Source organism: Diuraphis noxia, unplaced genomic scaffold (assembly GCF_037042655.1).
Source record: "Diuraphis noxia isolate RWA-SAM2 unplaced genomic scaffold, SU_Dnox_SAM2 contig0004, whole genome shotgun sequence".
NCBI lineage: Eukaryota > Metazoa > Arthropoda > Insecta > Hemiptera > Aphididae > Diuraphis > Diuraphis noxia.
The window spans coordinates 69,891,063-69,913,378 of NW_028301714.1; the positions used below are offsets into that span (position 1 = coordinate 69,891,063).

The following is a 22,316-nucleotide window of genomic DNA, read 5'->3' on the forward strand; positions in this document are numbered from 1 at the left end:
GTGTGACCAATCCACCTTGGCACCAGAATCTTACAAGTTACCTTAGATCATATGTATATATAATATATGTATAATACGTATATGATCTAAGCAAGTTATAGTTCGCGGACCGCGATAGGCACTAAATTGTTTGTTATCCGTGATCTTGGTTTTGTTAACTGTTATCACTCCGCTGGGGTTTCAGTTTCGAATGTTTCGATAGCAAAACAAACTGTAGGACGACTAGGACACGTCTGGGACGAAAATCCCGTACAGCGCTGGTGCCATTGCGTGAATAAGTTCACTATTATCATTGATTATAGAATAGATAATCAATGCTATTATTCACTGAATAATAATAATATTATTATTATAGATAGCCAGAAAACCGATAGGCGAGCGACTGTCGTAATCGTTTTTAAAAAATTACAATAAATCATTATAATAATCGACGACATTGGAGGTATTGGTCGCACCGCCTACCGATCGAGTTTCAAGGTCTCTGGGGTCTCGGCGTGGACGTTCGGTCATAAATCATAATAACGATTCGACTGGACACGACAGTGGACGGTGTCAGTCTATCAGTTCTCTCTAGTCAATGCGCTTTCCGCCCCACCTGGCCGTAATTATCATTATATTCTAATTATTATTGGTTTTTTTTGATTTTCTTTCGTAATAATATTATTTCTCGTGGCCATAGACGCGCGCACACGGTCACGGCGACGATACTCTCAGAGCTCTCACACACATTCACCCGTTGGCATTCGACAACGACGAAATCTCTCCACTCGACCTGTCTTATAATAATAATTTGCTCGTACCTCATACGTCATAGATCTATATAGGCATAAGTACGCAGTAGTTATGCCCAGAGTGAACGGCGATACGTAATAATAATAATAATATACAAGATCGCTACGATAATCGCTGTGGAAAGTAATAGTGCTTTCCTACTGCCACCGAACTTTTACCACATCGCCGATCCGCCGCCAATAGTCGACTCCGAGCTGTCAAATGGGCTCGATAGCGTCCAAGAGCACCGAAGGTGAGTTTTCGTATTTTTTTATTACATGTTTTACGGCCGATAATAAAATACCTATAAATTAAGACTCCGCCATCGCCGTTTTTCCACTCAAACTGTTTCCATTATATCATACCCGGTTGTGCTTAAGTTTTCCAAAGCTTTTCAGTGGGGTTATATCTCGATCTCGAGTAACTATCTACAGCTGTACTACTTGCAACTGTCTGGCATTATATATGATCTCTTAGTACGCTCTATTCATATTATTATGCAGACCTATCCAACTAATGATAACCAATTATTTGGTACAATTGCTACTTAAAACATTGGCTACAACCTGTGTATTTTGCACACCAAACATTGAAAAGTTATGATTCTAATTTCACAAATGATTATTACAAAACCTTTAAATATGTGTAACCTAACATAAGTACCGTCAAAAAATGATAAAATGTATAAATGCCAATCATGAATTCAGCTTAGAAATAAGAATACTCATTAAAAAATGAACTTTTTTAATGTATTCAACCTCATATTTAACTTTAAAAAGTCTAGAAGATAACAAATTTATAATTTTTTTGAATAACTATATGCCATACTTCAACCTATATCTATTACATCATGTTATTGGTGTATTTTATACATTTGTACATGTGTATTAAAATGATTAAGCATTGGGATTATGAGTATATTAGTTTAGAACATTTAGAATAAATTAATAATTCCTTTTGTTGTTAAAACATAGGTCAAACTACAGTTGTCTATAAATGTAATTACATTTACCTACCTAATATATTCAACATGCTCTCATGTTATGTGAGTTGGTATTGCAGTTTTTTTTTTTACAAATTTATGTAATTGTTTATCATAACATTTTTCAAATATTATCAATTACTTACTTAATTATACAATTATATTGTATAAAAAATAATCGTGAACTTTAACTTTTTTCATATTATCTACATGTAATAATCCACCACAACTATTTATGATACACCTATATTAACCTACTTGTTCTATAAAAAAATACCTAATTAATTATTACTGATAGTTGAATATTTATACTTGAGTATACTTACTATAATTATTTATAGGTAATTGTTTATTTTTAAATTTGAAATAGAATTAGGTAGGTATGTATTTATTTTATCTTAGGCTTTACATGTTCATACCTTTTTTTTTCCTTTTATATACTGGGAACGGGTGGGAACTGTTTAGCACAATACTGCCACCCGAACCCGTATTGTCTACATGTCCATACCTCATTGCTTTATTCATTAACATTTAAAGCTCTATAATACAAACTATTACGTTTACTAGGTATGAGATTAGCTATGCATGATATAAATTTTAAATTATTTGAACATAATAGGTATTTAATTATTTTTAAAATATTTGAGAAGGGCGAGAGGGCAACATTTTTGTTTGTTCTAGCCTACCTACCTCACTACCTACTTTCATTATTATTATTATGCATTCATTAAACACTTCAAATGTACTTAATTGTTTGTAATGACATTAAATAGCAATAAAAATATAGAATTTTCAAATACCAAATGTCAAAATAGTTGTATTTTTATGCTCCTGTATTTAATAAGATATTTTAATGATTGCTAAATGGACACTATTTTCAATAGGTTTATTTATACTTAAAATGTATACTTTTTTCATTTAAAACTACAAATAATATAATCGCCTACTGCAAAAACCTACATAATATATCAATCAATGGTTAAAACCCATGTTGATCTAAATTGAAATTTTAAATAGGTGTTTAAGTATCAGTTGTTATTTGTTAGTTATTTTAAACGCAATATTTTAGAATTATTCAAGACAAAACAAATTAACTCGTATCTATAAAATTTGTTATTTTATTACATGATTAAAGTACATATACAAGTAAACTTTAACAAAGTGCATATTTTTCAACTATCAGATGAACTGAGTTTATTTAAAAAGTATGAACAATAGTATACACATGACTACAGTTTTTCTACATACTATACTTACATTATTTTTAGTACCTATATAGGTGCCATTAATAGTTATCACTAATTAATTGTTATTAATTAACTATTTCCTATTTGGTTTCTAAAATAAACAAAATAAGATATTTTGTGTTTTGTTTTGTTAAAATTTCTAAAACAAAAAATAATACTTATTTAATTCATATATTTTTTAAATTTATTATATCATTTACCTACAGATATTTAAGGATTTTTTAAATTTTCAACTTATTTATGTGTTTATGACTGATAATTACTTAATGATTTCATAAATGTATAATTATTGTAGGCAATTTATATTGTGTTATAAATGCATAGATGCTTCCAAAGTAGTACCTGTCGTACAATAGTATACCATTTATTTAGCACAAATATTATATATTTATTCAAACAATTCCTTAAGTACAATGGCAAGCAACAATTTATTTCAAATATTTCCCTAAAATTTTCTTTTATTTGCGTGGGTATACTAGTTTTTTATATTTTTTAATTAATGTAACTTGTAGAACTAAACTAATTGATACTAAGTAGGTAAATATAAAATTTAGAATATACTAATGTAATTTCTTAAGTAATCAGAATTTCTTAATAATTATAGCCTTAGATTTTTTTATATTTATTACCTATTAATTTACAGAAAAATCTGAATAAACTAATATTTTTTCTTGGTATTAGCATATAGGCGCAATTACGAGAATTTGTAGTTCCCTCATCCCATCTCAGTTTTTAATCATATTTTAGTGTAAACAAAAATTTTCCTCGTTGCATCATGTACTGACCACATTTAGGTTTATTTCTTAAAAATTCCATATAAGTAAAATGGGAATCACCGAACAAAAGCCCGGTCATAAAAGTCCCGCAAAAAAAAGTCCGGTTTAAAGATACCCAATAAATCGAAAACCATGTAGTTATATTTTTATATTATTATTTTTATTATCTTTTTTTTTAATTAAGTACCAAATAATTATAAATAAATTACAATGTTTTTTATATTTATACGAATAAATCCTTTTTTTAATGACCTTTTTAAGTGCTTTTATTTTATTTTTAGTGCATATTTTTAGTGCATATTTATAATATTATTTTAATAGATTATTATCGTGGAGGAATTAAATAATATTAACTCAAAGAATGAAGACCCATTCACCCATTTGAAGAAGCTGAAAGGAATTTTAAATTTAAGCTTCAACCAAGTGATATTTCCAGTACTGAAGATTTTGCTAGGAATACTTTGCCCGATTTAATTTCAGAAAGTCAATATGAAGAATATTATGGAATCTTCAAAAAAAATATTCCCAAGTTCAAATTTCTCGATGGCCATAAAAAACAGCTGACTATGGTAATAGAGTGTTATAAAAATCTTTATTCTTTATAATCTGGTGTACATAATTTTCGATAGTGGTTTACCCCTCGTAAATAAATAAACCGGACTTTTATGACATCGGACTTTTTTTCGTGGGACTTTTGTAACCGGACTTCTGTTCGTCGGACTCTCTTTCGCCGGACTTTTAGGTAGAAACCCGTAAAATGGAGATTGATAATGAAAAAGTTTAAGTTTATGTAAGGAGTTTAAAATGATGAAATAGAATGTAATCTAAAAATCTGTGAGGAAAAGATACTTTTATCCTATCATGTTTAGATGTAGAGCCTAGTGTTAACTCTGCCACTCTGGTGTGAGACATAATCCATAATCAGTTTCAATACACTGTGCTCTCTACTAAATGTATCATTTTCTAATATTAGGTTAAATTTACTTATGTTTTCAGAGATTCTAATTTATTGCAATTTGATTTAATGTTAATCAGCAATTAATTTTTCTTTATAAAGAATAATTGTGAAGACTTGAAATTTTCACAAAATAATTTTATAATTTTATTCTCCATGTATAATGCAATTTTCAAAATGTTTACATTTATTTTAAGCTTTTTTTATTTTATCACAGGTATTCATTCGATTTTACTGTATATCTATTTTGATTTTAAGTGACATGCTTTGTTAGAGAACATTTTACTATACCTCGGAGTATACCTGCCAAATTCACAAATAAATTATAATAATATATTTAATATACGCTGTCCTCAGAAATAAATCCTAATCTATTATTATTTTTTATACAAATACAATAATTATTATTAGGTTGTTAAAATATCACCTATATTAAAATATTTATTATTTATTTTTTTAAATATAATTTAAAAGATTTTATTCTCTTATGAATTGGTAATTTTATCTAGATTATATTATATCTATTTTTAAATATAGCACCTTAAAAATGTAAATAATTATTTAAAGATATTATTTACTGTAATACTATTTAATATTCTAAATAAACTTTAAATGTTTGCATGATAAACTAATTATTTCATATGCTTTCATGGTGTGAATGCCATCAAAATCTATGTTTGACAACACTTTTGCAATTCATTGAAATTATAAGTTATTATAAAAATCATTTCACCGTGGTCAATAATACTCACATAAATAACATTCAATATAATTAATTACTTATTATGTTTGTATATGTATATAATACATATTATTTATACGTGGATACTAATAATATTAACATTTACCATTTGATTAGCAAAATGCTATCAAGTCATCAATAACTTATCAACTATTTAAAATTATTTCCTATCACTTTCAATTCGTTCACATTATTTTATAAACAAAAAATAAGTTGATTCATTTTTTTTTTTTATGTGCATGCTTTCAGGCTATTAATCCGGTATTTCATACAGGGATTGAATGTTATTTATTCGAAGACTAGTATTTAGAAGTAGTATACATTCCCAATCGCGTGTGTTTTGCAGAACAATGTCGGGTGTGTGTTTGTTTAAATTTTATTGTATTCTTTTCATTTGCTTCTTTTTGATAGTTATTATTTCATTAAAACGCAATTTTTTGTTTAACGCTTTTTAAGAATATTCATTTTAAATAGTAAATTTGCTCATTACTCATTTTATGTGTTGAAAATTGTTTTATGTATTTACAGATTCTAATGATGATGTCATCGAACAAATTGTATGTAAAGAAAATGACATTCCTGATAACGGGTAAATCAATAATTTTAATATTGGTACATAACATTAAAAATAACATTAATTTTTATTAATAAAAAATAATAGAATGCAAGAATTTGAGATTGGAAACAATGGCAACAAAGTCTTAGTTGTTAAACAAAATAATGCATTTTTTGCTGTTGGATCAAAATGTTCACATTATGGCGCTCCTCTAGTAAAAGGAGCTCTAGGGAATGGCACTGTAAGATGTCCTTGGCATGGTGCTTGTTTTAACTTAAAAACTGGTAAAACAAATATTTATTACAAATATGATGTTAATTTTTAGGTGCTTTAAAACCTTATTTTTTTTATAAATAGGTGACATTGAGGATTTCCCTGGCTTAGATAGTATTCCAAGTTTTAAGGTTTCTGTAACCAATGGCAATGTAAAAATATCTGCCAAGAAGTGTGCACTTGAAAATCCAAAATTTGTGAAACCATTAACTAAACGCAATCCAGAAAACAAGCGTACATTCATTGTCATTGGAAGTGGTAATTTAGTTATTTTATCATCAATTCAAATTTAAATTAACATTAAATTTTTGCTCCAGGACCTGCTGGTACAGAATGTGTAGAGAAATTAAGACAAGAAGGATATGATGGTCGATTGATATTGATCACTAAAGACAGTTATTTACCATATGACCGAACCAAACTTAGCAAAGCCTTAAGTTCTGAAATCAATAGCATATTGTTACGTTCTCAACAGTTTTATGATGTAAGTTAATTATTCTTAATTTTATAAGCAATTTGTTATATTTTAAAACTGACTGCATAATATAACAACATTATTTTTAGTCAAAAATTACAGTACTTAATTTTTATCTTTTTAAAGAAAAGTTATAAATATTTTTTTTTCAAGTCAAGTTGTTTGTTACAGGTTAATATTTTTCAATATGTATTACCATAAAATAACCAAGTTTTTCAAAAAGCAATAAAATTTGTTTAGTTTATTGCTTAGTAACGTTTTAACAACTTTATAATCTTTCTATTTTTCAGTCTGGAGACATTGAAATTCTAACTAAGACTAGCGTAGAATCGATCAACACAAGTACAAAAATTGTATATTTATCAAACAATGAACTATTAACTTTTGATGCTTTGTTTATTGCCAGTGGAATGACGTAAATACCCATTGTACTAAAATAATTACTATTTATTTTTCTAATAATTACATATATTTAGGCCTCGTTTTACACCAGAAGTTTCCAAGTATGACAATGTATTTACATTGCGCACAATCGATGATGCACATAAAATCCATCAAAGTTTGTCGTCTGATTGCCATTTAGTCGTTGTTGGATCATCATTTATTGGTAAGATTTAAATTTTTAAACTTCAATTAAAATTATTAATATTAATTGAATAATAATGAACACAATAAAATATAATTTTAGGTATGGAATTAGCTGCAGCAACTTTTTCTAAAGTAAAATCTGTGCATGTGATTGGTCGCAGTGATGTACCTTTCAAAGAAAGTTTAGGAAAAGAAATAGGCGAACGAGTGCAGGAATTATTTGAATCCAAAGGAGTTGTGTTTCACATGAAAACAAGTGTAAAAAATTACATTGGTTACAATAATCGACTTTCTGAAATAGAATTGTCTGATGGTCAAAAGTTAAAGGCAGACGTATGCATCATGGCCACTGGATCAAAGACTAATGTTGAATTTTTGGCTGGTTCTAATGTCGCGATTAACTCTTCTAATGGTACAATTGAAGTTGATAAGGTGTGATTTTTTTTTCTTAACCATACTTGAATGATTTAGTAATAACTGATAACATAAAAAAAAAATTTTTGTTTCAATTTATAGAATTTGGAAACTAATGTGAAAGGAATCTTTGCTGGTGGAGATGTTGCCAATGCTCCTATCTACCCTTCCGATATAAAGTCGTCCTTAGGTCATTGGCAATTAGCTACTTACCATGGAAAAGTTGCTGCCTTACAAATGCTTGGTAAAAAAACTCCTATTAAATCAGTGCCCTTCTTCTGGACAGCATTATTTGGAACTAGTATAAGATTTGCTGGTATGTACCTTTTTTTTTTTTAATTGTGTGGTTTTTTTTTTAAATATGGTAAATAATTTAAATTATGCTTATTTTATAATTTTAAAGGATATAACCGAGGTTACACTGATGTTCTAATTAATGGTGATCTTGAGAACTTCAAGGCTGTTGTATATTATTGCAAAGGAAATGAAGTAGTAGCAGTTGCAACAGTTGGAAGTGATCCAATCGCTGCTCAATTTGCTGAATTATTGGGAAGTGGTAGGACATTGAACAAAGATCAAGCGATTGACAATAAATGGTTGACTAAGGAAGAAGATACAGTTGTGTGCACCAGGCTATGATTAACTGTGCTTTGAACTAAAATTATAACCTTAATTTTTTTTCAATATTTTGTTAACTAGTAACTTAACATGTCGTATATGTATTTAAATGTTTATAATCACATTAATTAATTTTACATTTTATTTTCCTTTATACATTCACAAACGTTAAAGTAAACATGCAAACTATGTTATAAAAAATCTAATTGTTTCATAATTGTTGTGAAAGCTCTTAGTAACTTTCCCATCCATCTGATGACCTAAGATGACTTAAGTGATTTTCAATTGACTTGTGTTGTCCAAATTTTTCTGCTTGCAACACTTTCCATTTCCTCATCCATTTTTCAAAACGACCTTGTTCTTTTGAATGACCATATGACTCTTCCTATAATAGCAAACAGCTTTAAATTCTAAACTACGTTAATATAAGTTTGAAATTAACTGTTGACCCGAACAATTTAAATACTAGTAAATTAATATATCATGGTATAATACATATTGATATAAAAATCATTTTTAACAGGAAAATTTATCTAATATCTATTTCAATGCATAGTTACCTTGGTCAAATATGAGTGCCTGAGGTAAAACATGTTTTGTTCTTCTCGTTGAAGATCTCTAAGTTTTTTATGTATATCTAATCCAGTAACTGGTTTGACCAGACGATGTTTACTATAATAAAACAAGTGAATTAGGTAAAACTAGTAAACAAAATATTGATTAATTTTTAACTATATTAGTTTAAAACCTAATACCTATATTATAAAACTAGAATTTTATTTAATATTAATTTTTAAAAACTATTACTATATAAGTTTTTCTGGACATAATTTCTATGTAAGGATTTTCGACAAAAACTTCTTCCGAGTACCTACTCATATTTTTGTATTATTATTAGGGCTTGAACTAAGAACATTAGAAGTTACTGTTATACAAATTGATATATATCGAAATTAAATTAAAAAGAATGTGTGCTTATATAATATAATAATTATTACTGTTTACTGATTAGGTAGGTCCATTAATACCTTCAATTTAAATTGTTGCAAACAAAATAAATATATAAATGATCATGAATTGAACAGGTTTAAAAATTATGTAATATTTCTCTTTCACTTATTTAATTTAAAAGGATAGAATTGTTTTTGTGTAAATCAGTTATCTAACACAAGAAACGACATAGTAAATTTCAGTTATCTCTTATTGCCATTATTAATATTTCAATGCTAATATATATAGTATATTATAATATATTATACATTAATATAATATATAATGCATATAATTTTATGCTGGATGAGATTATAGGCCATAATATCGAAAAGAAAAATAGTGAAAAAATATTATTATAATAAGTACAAGTATAAAAATATTCACAAAATCATAGTTAAGTTGTAAGCGATACCTTTTAAATAATTAGTATTGTAAGATAAGGTTAAATTACGTATTTTTTCTAAACAATTTTTACATATATATATTATTTTTTTATGTTTTTTGGCACCAGCAATGAACTGTTCCTGTTTGATGTCCTCTAAATGTTGCTGACCTTTAAACACATCAATAAAAGCCCATAATGTTGGATGATATGCACCTTAAATAGTTAATATAAACAGTAGGCACCAACAAATTGGTTGTCAATACATGTATAGTGTAAATTTGAGTAATAAGTGTCGGGATGCACTTAAATGTACCATTGACGAACCAATTATTACATTTTTCCATTAATTCTAAATTTTCTTTATTAAAAAATATTAAAATACGTTCATCTGATGGGCCGCTATCGTACTGCATGAATTGTCTTCCATCTTTAGTTAAAGTATACCTTTCAAATATTTGGAGGTTGAAAAGTGACTGAGGATTTGGAGGTGCGTTGAGCACCATTATATTGGCGTACTCTTCTTAACGTATGTTTTAAATTAGATATTTTGGGTAATGCACCTGATATCACTGGATTTAATTGTGATGAAGCAATTATTTATTGAGGGTTATCTTGTGACGATAGTGCTTGGGATTTAATTCTATCAACTTCATTTTTAACTTCTAATTTACATATTATATCTGGAACAGGTTATGCTCTGAAGGCTCTTTTTTAATTTTATCATCACTAGTAGTTTTTAATCGACTTTTATATTGCATATCTATACATTTCCAATACTTTGATTCCTTGTATATTTTTTCCTCTCTATAGGTATAATTGTATAACTATTATTCACGAGTAAAAGTTTATTTATTATTAGACTTAATAAATTCCATAACTCAAAAATCAAATTTAAAAAATAGAGTTCAAATAGAATGTTTGTAACCTTGAATCATAATAATAATGAGACTAAAAAAGATTATATTATATATTCCCTATTCTCTATTTAATATTTACTATAAAAATAAGTTTTCCCCTAAACATTCAATACATTATTTTTTGGTATAATTTAGCTTCATTATTTTTATTTTCGATATTTTTAATTCGCTTTTTTGGCTGGACGAGTAATTATTACTAATTCAATTTTTGATGTTAAATAAATCTGTTATATAGTATTTTGTTTTTCATATAAATAATCTAATAATATACATAGGTAATCGTTTAACTAGTTAGGTATAATAATAATTGTGTGGTTAAAATAAACATACATTTTCTAAGACATATTACACAAGTGCCAATCTTATTTTATAGTAATTTATCAACCATTAAATGCTATTCTTGATAAATGGATTTCTCTTTCTTAAATAAGTCAACTAAAATTTTAAGCAAATAGAAAAAAATGTAATTGAAAAAGTAGATAGCAAAGTAATAACAGGTTATTACAGTCTTTCAGAAGAATATTTCAGGTTGATCAAAAGATAAATCATTGGTCATTTAGATTATAATAAAGTATATAAATAATTAAAAACTGAAATTAATTAAGTAGGTTGATTGTTTTAAATTAGCAAATTCTAGCTTTCATAAAAATGAAATCCGTTTATGTAAAATAATGATTATAATTTTCATTCATGGCCAAAATTGGTAACATAAAGCCGGGTCCACACTAGGATGAACATTGTTGTCGAACATGTTCGTTGAGAATGTCTCCTGGCTCAACGAACCAATTATGCTACTTGATACTGTACTTTAAAATGTTCGTTAAAAATACACAAAGATTTCCCGCCTTTTAAATTAGGAACTTAAAGATTTCGCATTCATATTATTTATTTAATTTTAGCTGGAACCTACATCTAGTGTGGAGCAAACAAATTGCCAATTTTTCTAAAAAATTATCAGTTTTAATTTTTTTTTTTAGATTCTGAGCGGAGCTATGAATGTATTAATTTTACCATGATGTGTGTTTTTATTTTTTTTATTTTTTTTGTGTCTGTCATCACATTTGGGGGCAGTTAAAGTGCTTTGATTTTTGACTTCAGTACCTCGTTCGAGCAGAAAGTGAATCTAGTTGGTACGTTGGGGGGTCAAAAGTAAAAAATTCTTAATAATTTTCTAAATAATAGAGAAAAACAAACTAAAAATTAAGGGAAAAACGGGAAGATTTACACAAAATCAGTTTTCGACAAAATCGATTTTGGTTTTTGATGTAAAACTTTAAAACAAATGACCATAGACACATGCAATTTTCAACGAATGTTTATATAAGTATATTATATTCACCATGCAATTTTCAAAAATTTTCGACTTAAGTTGAACTATTCATAGGTATTTGCAATTTTTGATCATTATTAGTTTTTTTTAAATTAATATCAATAAAAATTTATTTGTTAGGCAGAAAAGTTTGAAAAATTAATACAAGGCTTTTAACATATTGTTACAATAGCAGTTGAAAAATAAAAGAAATTCATAGTCACAATTTTTTTTACAAGCATTCAAAGTTTGAATTTTCACAACATACGTAAAAATCACGAAAATTCTTAAAAAATTTTTTTTTTATATCTAAGATTTGAAAATTAAATACAAGGCTCCTAACATATTTTTACAATAGCAGGTGAAAAATAAAAGAAAAATATAGTCACAATTTATATTTACAAGCATTCAAAGTTTGAATTTTGACAACATACGTTAAAATCATGAAAATTCGTAAATTATTTTACGCTAGAAATTCATTCAATTCAAAAATTTTTCCTTTTATATCTAAGATTTGAAAATTTAAAAAATCTATTATATACCTCCTAGACAGATAAACCGTCTTCGCTCAGAATCGTTTTTTGTATTCAATGAAATAATATCATTGGATTCAAATTTAATTCCATCCATTACAGTAACCCACTTGTAACCTACTGTACAGCAGAGCGACATCCACGACTTACCCGCTTTTTTTCAATATGAGTGACGAAGATATAATTATTGCAAGTGCAGCGTTTGTTTTTACATCGTTAGTTTCTCAAGCAACAAAAATGTTTTTTGATAAACATTAAATAATAATAAATTAATAACTACCTAGTTTAAGTTATAGTTTCATACAAATAATTAAATAAATAATAATATGTATAGGTATTTAATGCACAATAATTATATTATTAGTTTATGACCTATGTGATACACCTAGTTTTACATAATTTTAATAAATTTTAAAAGTTTACTTATATTGTACTGAATTTTAGAAAAAATAAGCCACGTTCAATCATAATAATTTGAGTCCAATATTTTAATAAAAACAACAATTTACATATTTTTTTAAACCTTCATTCGATATTTAAAATTAAAATTTGAAGTTTTGAATAAATCAATATTCTAATTCAAATAGTGTTCACCTATACTATAAAGGTAAGTAGGTAAACTTGATTAATAATCAATTATTCTATGAACTTTTTGAAAGATAATTATTTATTCAAAAATATTTATCAATTTAAAGATAAAATATACATTTTATATTTTTATGTATAAATTATAGTTTATAGCAAATTTGTTGTCGAACACGTCTATACTGATGACGGAGTTAGCAAACATTTTCTTTGATGTTCGTTCAAATACCGCCTATTGAGCGAACATTTTAGAGTTGTACGCGCACACATAGGAAACACATCCAGACTAGGTGAAACATTCTCAACGATCATATTCGACAACAATGTTCATCCTAGTGTGAACCAGGCTTAATATTATATTTTTTGTCGATGTTATACAATTGAGTTTTCCATTGTAACACTGTACATCCACATATCATAGTATGGTTAAAAATGAATTGATATAAATACATAATTTCATAGAAAAATTACACGTACCCTTTGAAAATATGACCCCTTGGTAGTTTTGACCAGAGCGCATCTGTTAATCTCATATTGAATTATTTGGTAAACTTTATAGTTTTAAAGAAAAAATATATTATTTAAGTATATAACTAGCACGGAGGGCTAGTTGAAGTATAGGACTGTAAACTGCGATGTGCCGATGTTGGCGGCTTAAAAGTAAATTCGTATGCCTTAAGATTTAAAGAATAAAGATTATTCAAGTATTCACTTCACTTATCAATCACACATTCACACGAGAATAAATATTCATTATCTAAGCACGGACCGACCGCGGGACGGGTGTATAGTGATAACTGATAACACTTGTACTTAACACTTTTCGATTGACTGCTCACCACCACAACTTACTGTCTATGGTAATTGGTAGATTCTCAGCAATGTTTATTGTAAATTATAAATGATAATAATTAATATTATCTACAAACAGTACAAACTACAAACTTTAGGTTTTGGTGCTAAGGTGCTTGGGATCTTCGGATCTCGGTAGTCCGTAGTCCTCTACTCCTCTAGTCCTCGGCTATCTTTTACCGTTGACTTATTGTACAATAATTTAAATTTGTAGCCTAAGAATTTAATGTATTCATTTAATTTAAAACCAAAAACAGATCAACCAGAAAATTATTAAATTTTTGAAGAATATATTTTCAGGTAAATATTAATGTTTATGTACCTACTTGAAATTTTTTATTTCAAATGACCTCTATTCACTCATATTGTTATGTGTAATTGTTTATAGACGTATTTTGAGTGAAAAAACAATGAAGTGTTTTTATGAGGTGTTGGAAGTGTCTCGCGATGTCTCTTCTGATGATTTGAAAAAATCGTACAAGAAATTAGCGTTGAGGTGGCATCCTGACAAAAATCCAGATAGGGTTGATGAAGCTAAAGAACAGTTTCAACTAATTCAGCAAGCATATGAAGTACTAGGCGATCCACGTGAACGCCAGTGGTATGACAACCACCGCGAGTATATTATTAATAGCGGTGATACTCCTGTTAATGAACTTAATCTTTTTAAGTATTTTTCACCTTCTTGTTACAAAGGCTTTGGTGATGACGATAAAGGATTTTATTCTGTGTACCGTGAGGTATTTAACACGTTATTGGCCGAAGAAAGTGTTTATTTTGAAATAGATCCTGATGATATTCCAACATTTGGTCGATCAGACAGTGACTATAATGATATTGTGCGGCCATTCTACAACTTTTGGTGTGGTTTCAACACACATAAACCATTTGGATGGTTAGATGAATATGACATACGACAAGCCCCTAACAGACGTGTGGTCAAATTAATGGAAAAAGAAAACAAGAAAATTCGCGATAAAGCTAAAAAAGAGCGTAATGATAAGATACAAGCATTGATAGAGTTTGTACGTAAACGTGATAAACGATTAAAAGTATATGCCGAGAGTCTTAAGTTAAAATCAGCAGAAAACAGTAAGCGAATGGAAGAAGCTCGACGAAAAAGAATAAAAGACAAACAAAAAGAAATGGCCAATTATAAAGAATCTGATTGGTCAAAGTTTTCTAATGTAGAAGAGGAATTAAAGGTGATTGAAGAAAGCCTAATTGCTGAATACGGTAGTAGTGATGAATTTGATTCAGATGATGAAATGGCTAACTGTTTATACTGTGTGGCTTGTAATAAAGTGTTTAAAACTGAAAAAGCATTTCAAAACCATGAAAAATCTAAAAAACATAAAGAAAATATTGACCTTATTAAAGTCGAAATGTTGAATGACGAAAAACTGCTGAATAATGAAGAACCTGTTAGTAATAATAATTCTTCTGATGACAATAATCAAAGTGATTCTGATGAAGAAAGTGTTGTAAATGAAGCAGAATATGATAGTTATAATAGCAATGAGTCTTGCAATAGTTCAAGTAGTGAAGCTGAAGCAAAAGAATTAAATAAAAATAAAATAAAGAATATAAATCTACTAAATGTTCAAAATGATATTGATACAGATGATGTATTAGAAGCTGATTTAAGTAGTGAAGAAGAAACAACAAATATAAAAAGAAAACCAAATAAAAGAAAAAAGAAACATTCACAGACCATTGATGAAGTTAATGTATTATACTGTTTGACATGTGATCAGTCTTTTAAAACTGAAAAAGCTTTACATAATCATCAGACATCTAAAAAGCATAAAGACAATGTTACTTTAATAAGTGCTAGAAAGACTAATGATGATGCTGATAATTATTCAGTGCCAGAAGTGGAGACCGAAGTAGAATCAAAGGAGAATCAACTTCAAGAAGAACCAACAACAACCAAGTCAACAAAAAACAAAAAAAAACAAAAATTAGTTGAAGCCCCCAAAATCAAAAAGTCTAATCATGCGTGTGGTGTTTGTTCATCAGTATTTTCATCAAAAAATAAACTACATCAACATATAAAAGATGCAAACCATGCAGTTCTAAAAACAGAAGTTGTCAATGATCGCAAGTGTAAAAAAAAGGGAAAATAATTATTACAAAATCGCATATTTTATTTTTTTTGGCATTTTGGTTGATGAATTAAAAACTTTTGATATGTATAATATATTGTTATTACTTGTTTTTTTAATGTTGTTTCATATAACCTATATTTCAATGTCTATAGTACATAGATTGTATCAAGTATCTATTTTCTTCTTCATTTTAATAGAGAAAAATTCAGTATAAAAACGTTTAATTGTTTTATAAATAATTAAATATAATATCAAAATGTTTATTAGAATAGGTAAACTTATTATGTACCTATTGTACCGTACCTATATACAATAATGCTATATTGTATTATAGAATATAGAGGTTAAATCATGTACTTAACATTTTGTTTTGTACTGATTTACTTACATCTACAGTGTTGTCAATTTTGTCATTAAGAAAATTGTAAGTTAGTTTTTTAATATTTCAACATATTAAATAAAGCTCACATGTTAGTACATAAATTAATTAAACTTTATTTGCTGTCTAAGTGCATTGATTAAATACAAACAAGTGCAAACATTGGTGCCATCAGAACCTATTTATCATACATTTGTGTAGTCGTTAATTTTTATAACACTAATAAATAAAAATAGATGATCTACAATCTACATACAACATACTAATTCAAAGTTTTAACTTTCAAGTCAAAAAAATATCCCGTTTTTTAATTTTAGTGTTTTACAATTGGGAGGCCGTAGAATCTTGGAATGTATTCGCATGGACAGTTTAATTACGGAAAAAAATCAGTAAAGTCTCGAACCATAGAAATCCGGATTAAAATATTTTTCATACCACGTTATGGTGGACCATATAATCCCAAAATTTCAAAATAATCGGACCGTAGAAATCCAGAAAGTATATTCTCGGACTGTATACTCCCGAAAAAAACACAAACACCGTGTAGACGCGGACCGTATAAATATGGAATAAAATATTTTTCGAACCATATTAGTCCGGACCATACACTCGGAATCCAAATTTTAAATGATACGTCATTAAGCAGTGTAATTTAATACTACGATCATAAAATATGGCTTAATAATTCTTAGGGTTTTTAAATATTATGCAATTTAAAATGTGTATTAGGAATTACAATTAGCTATTAGTTTATTACTAAAGACCGAAGTTTAATGTATTTGCTTGTTCATATACAAGGAATCGAAATGTCCACAATTCAAACCTTACTGATTCAATAGACCAAATTTAATTTTGCAAATAATTGCATTTTTAGATGATTGAGTCATATTTTTATGCAAGTGTACCTATATATTATTATAACATATATTTATTTTTTACAATCTTTGTAAATACCTAATCAAATTATTTCATGTTTTCCTCTTAGAAATTGAAATTTTTAAATAATGGCGTGAAAAAATATTTTTAACACGATATTGAAAGGTCCTTATATAATATAAAATCCTAATAAAAAAATAAATCCAACACTTCTAATTTATTTAAAAACTTTTAAAAACATACATTTTTATATCTATTGTTTTGTTTTTTTTTTTAAATTCATTTAGATATTGAAAAGTCCAACGTTCCTAATTTTGTTATATTTGTTCTAATATTTGTAGTTGTTTAAAGTAATATAAATCTATGCAGGGCCTGTGCGATGGGGGGGGGGACAATCGGGGCAGTTGCCCCGGGCCCCGCGATTTTAAAATTATAATAAGGCCCTGCAGTTCTTAAATGATATTTTATACTGTTCAGAGATTAGTTTGGATAATATGTAATGTGACTGTTATTTATTTTGCCCGGGGCCCCGCAAATCCTAGTGCCGTTCCTGAATTTATGATGCATATTTGAGCATATTTTTACATATTATAACACATATTTTGACACTTTTGCTTTGCATATTTGCCTCATATTTATTTTTTAGTGCATATTATAATATTCCAGACTCCAGGCACTAGTTATTACTGTATGGTGTTGCGACTTATCTAGGTGAAATCTGAAATCTCCTGTCATCTATATTAATTTATCTAGATAATTGTTTATGAATAGACATTTATTCAACATTATAATATAATATACCACATTTTTACATTTTGTAATCTTATCATTTATAAAAACTTTAACGATTTTATTTTAGATGTTTCAACCTTGTAAATGTATAAACTACCTCTCGAGCATTTGTTTAGGTTTTAAAGAAAAGATTTCAATTTGATTCAGTTAACTGGACTTACAATTTGTTTTAAATAATGTGTAAAATTTAATTCCTGTACCTTATGGCCAACAATATATGGCTTACAATAGGTAAGTTACCAGTTAACATCAAATTGATTTATACACCTATATGTATAATCATTGATTATAGAATATAATCTATTCTAATATAGTCTATTCTATAATCAATGGTATAATGTAGTAGTGCGGAGGGGCCATACACCTTGCTCCCTATTTTAATAATCATTCATTTTATCACTTGAAAAAAACAAACTAAAAAACGGTATTACCTATCAGAGATTTTTGACATCGTCCCTCCTATTTAATTTACTCCAAAGTCAAAACGTTTTTTAATTATTAAATACTATAATGTTTGTAATATTTTATTTTTTCATTTAGAATTATAAAACCAGTTAATACGCAACATATATTAGGTACCTACATTTAGTATACTAATTCAGCTTTTTAAAGTAGTTATAGTAGGTATGTACAAATACATTACCTAATACAGATATTTATTATACGTCATGCATATATCTGTTCACCAAATTCTGTGTTATAATAAAAACTTGAATAGGTAGGTATAATAGCTGGCTGTATAAAACATAAAGGTATAATAGTATGTATAGTATAGCTATCCTTAAATCTCTAACTTAGGTGATGTGTTACTTGTGAAGTCAATCTGAATTCTGAAACTATTGCCAATTACATAAAATGCAGAAGAAAAGGATTTAATACGAAGAAAATATATGAAAAATAAGAAGCTTTTATTAAACATCAAATGAAAAAACTTAAACTAAAAGAAATAAGTGAAGTTTAATTTTGTAAAACCGTTAAGTTTAAATAGCTTTATCCAAAACAATTATTATTATTCTTTTTTTAAATTCAATTTTAAAATAAGCTATCTGTAATTTTTATTTCATTCATTAAGATAAAAACAAGATTTAATCTACCTCCACGTGGTCTTTCCTGCAGGGTAACACTTGTAGGCTGATATGAAGTATGAACTGATAATTATTACAATATATGACCGCAAGTAAATCCCAGTCATATAAAACTTAAGTCTGCCGGCCGCAATAATTCATGAAGTATCCCATCCCACTAATAAACTCAAACCGAAAATCGTATACTTGATTTATGGGCCATTTCCCATTTGTCTCTGGTTTACCTACCAAAAGGTTAATTTTCAAACGGCTCCCGTTGTACAAGTATATTAACACCTCCCGTGTTTGACGACAAGAATTCCTTTCCACTTCATATTCAGACCATATCAAGGGCTGTCTCAAAAGAGGTGCGGTTAATGTGTGTTGGTGTTTCTTAAAATTATATTGACAAAGTAAATTATAAAATATAGCAATAAATAAGAATCAATGATTTATAAATCATAATTGTAAAGAATTTTTGATTTCGAACACCCGCGGAGCTAGAATCGGCGTATTCGTGGATAATAAATAATAAACGTTCAAAAAATATTTTATATTTTAGATTAATTTTTTCAACACTAATTCCTAATAGTTTATTTTAACTAAGACGATTTAAAATTCACATTTGAACATGAGATAATTATAGGTACCTAGTAGGTACCTATTGAACAAAAACAAATTTCAAAATGTATTTTATTTATATCATTCTTACAATTTTGTTAGACTATACATTTTAACACTTTCATATTTTGTATGTTTAATTAAAATAAAATAACTATCTAAAAACATTATATAGTAACTCCGGTTCCCATTCAAATCGAAAAAATCTTTTATGTTAGGTGTTATGTTTAAATGGTACCGGCTACCGGAAATTAGGTTACAGATTTATAACATAAATAGTATAAACATAATAATTAATATTAGGTATATTATATTATAGAGATTTTATTATATAATCGACTGACTTATTAAAGTGTCCTCTAACTTTGTAAAGTATCGGCGGACCCAAAACTAAAAATGTATAACATGAGCCATGAGCGATGATATAGACACGTCCTACCACCTGAATATCTTATATGTATATATAATAGGAGTAAATGATTCCAATAAATAAATAAATACATTTTAAATTCAATTCAATTGTAATCCAATATAACTATGTATATATGTATAAGTCATACATTTGTTATAATTCACCTACATTACGATATTATTAAATAAAATTTAAATACAATTATATACAGCCAATTTAAAATAGATAATAATTAAAATAATAAATATATTATTCAAAAACAACTCTTTTTAAAGTGACTATCGTCTATCGAGGTAGTTTAGGTTAGGTTAGGTAACAAGCTAAACATCGTACAAAATCATAAACCTAGTTTTTTTTTATTCGTATATTTTTTAAAATTTATTTAAAATATTAATATAATACATTTTAAAATTCCAAGTTATCTAACCGATCCCATTTTTGAAAGGTCCATCGTGACTCAATTCTTATTTCTTAAACACCCGGCCATTACTTAACATTAAACGTTGATTTGTATGTAATCATTGTAATCATATATTCAGATATTATTGTTTTTCTTATTATATTTTTGGATTTTTCACGTTTATTATAAAACTAATGTTTACGAATTGTAATATATCTAGTTTCAAACAAATGACAACAATTGTTTCTTTGCGTATTTCTACATATTTATGATATTTATTGCATATTAAAATGAAATGAAATAATGATTTATAGTTTTCAAAACCTTATCTATATCTGTGTTCTGAGGTATAACTTATATGTGAATAATATTTGGTCAAATAGATAATTCTTATAACAAATATTGATGGCTACGAAACTATCGATTTTCGACAAACCAATATGAATATTGTAATATATTATAGACTATAGTATATTTGCACCGTTTCTAACAGGAAGTGAATTTTTCAAGTCCGTAGTTTTGCTAAGCGAATTCTTCAAAAAAATTAGTTGTTTTGTATTAAATAGGCATAACATCACTAGCATTTTCAGGTAGTTTTGCTATACATAAATTATATGCTCAACAGATCAAGTGTAGCTTCGTTAATTTAAATATTAGAGTGAATCGACTTATTATGAAACATAATTGTAAAAACATAATTTCTTTTTTTATGTGGTTTTTTTAACGATGATAGTTCAATTTTTATTCAAGTTTTGCGTATATATAATATAGCACAAATTGAAAATGCTCATCACAACGCACTTAAAAACTGACCTAATTGATTCAATTAAAATTAAATTGAACTATGTCAAGTGAAAAGCCTAATATAAATAACACAAATACCTTATCTTAATACTTAAAATCTAGTTTCAAAAGAGGTCGATTCTCTCTAATTTTTTAATAAACGAAGCTACACGTGATCTACTGAGCGTAAATTTGATATATAACGCACTTGTAAGTCAAAGACAAAAAATGTCAGTATTAAGATCTTTTAAATACTTATAATTTAGTTATTGTTAAATTTATTTTTTATCATATTTATGTCTAATAAATTAATAATTATCAAATAAACGATTTAATTTCATACATTATTTTTTTACTAATAACTATTTTATCTATTTGGCGATTGAACATTTTTAAATCGTTGTTTTGCAAATTTATTCTTTATTTTCATGATTTTTAATGCATATTTAAATATTTTATGGAATTATGTAATACTATTATTATTTAGTACATATGTGTGTGCTCTCGTATTAGTATATAATATACTGTAGAATAAAGTATAATAGACAATATAATAAACTAAATAATAGGATAAAGTATAAATGTATCACAGTTGTTATAGATTTTATAGATAACTAATATCACAGAATAGATTAAAATTGGTAGTTGAGATTTAATCATGGATAGTTACTGATATTATCATACAATAAAATCAGCGACACTGATATTATATAATCGAATAAGTCAGCTGTTACAACTGTTGTAGGATGCTGCAATGTACCTAAACAGTAAACGACCATTTTAAACCACACACGTCTGTCTACACCATTGTAGTACAGTAATAATTTAATAACCTACTGGCTATACAAAAAAGTAGACGTAGCACGTGACGGAGTGGTCAACAGATAAAACTAGTTTAAATTGAATA

At 27.3% G+C, this 22,316-nt stretch overlaps 3 protein-coding genes across 6 annotated transcripts; 2 read left to right on the plus strand and 1 right to left on the minus strand.

Moving 5' to 3' along the window:
* The first annotated feature begins 324 nt into the window (after window positions 1–324).
* Window positions 325–8,598, plus strand: LOC107167723 (apoptosis-inducing factor 3-like). 4 transcript variants are annotated; one of them, XM_089227921.1, is made up of 12 exons: window positions 325–1,024; window positions 4,098–4,345; window positions 5,723–5,830; window positions 6,002–6,062; window positions 6,135–6,313; window positions 6,387–6,560; window positions 6,620–6,786; window positions 7,068–7,192; window positions 7,254–7,384; window positions 7,466–7,797; window positions 7,882–8,095; window positions 8,183–8,598. In XM_089227921.1, the coding sequence occupies exons 3-12, from the start codon at window positions 5,755–5,757 to the stop codon at window positions 8,416–8,418; spliced, it is 1,695 nt and encodes a 564-aa protein (XP_089084047.1). In that variant the 5' UTR covers window positions 325–1,024; window positions 4,098–4,345; window positions 5,723–5,754; the 3' UTR covers window positions 8,419–8,598. The 4 variants fall into 4 exon arrangements, with proteins under 4 accessions (XP_089084047.1, XP_015372380.2, XP_015372379.2 ...); XM_015516894.2 differs by lacking the exon at window positions 4,098–4,345 and having other exon boundaries at window positions 325–601; window positions 680–1,024; XM_015516893.2 differs by lacking the exon at window positions 4,098–4,345.
* Window positions 8,496–13,860, minus strand: LOC107167725 (large ribosomal subunit protein mL63). Its single transcript, XM_015516897.2, has 3 exons — window positions 13,597–13,860; window positions 8,958–9,069; window positions 8,496–8,782 (listed from the first exon to the last, which is right to left on the minus strand). Exons 1-3 carry the CDS (start codon window positions 13,650–13,652, stop codon window positions 8,630–8,632), a joined length of 321 nt encoding a protein of 106 aa, XP_015372383.1. The 5' UTR covers window positions 13,653–13,860; the 3' UTR covers window positions 8,496–8,629.
* Window positions 13,861–13,940: 80 nt separating this feature from the next.
* Window positions 13,941–16,174, plus strand: LOC107167705 (dnaJ homolog subfamily C member 21). The gene is made up of 2 exons (XM_015516876.2): window positions 13,941–14,271; window positions 14,360–16,174. The coding sequence occupies exon 2, from the start codon at window positions 14,382–14,384 to the stop codon at window positions 16,098–16,100; it is 1,719 nt and encodes a 572-aa protein (XP_015372362.2). The 5' UTR covers window positions 13,941–14,271; window positions 14,360–14,381; the 3' UTR covers window positions 16,101–16,174.
* The last annotated feature ends 6,142 nt before the right edge of the window (window positions 16,175–22,316 follow it).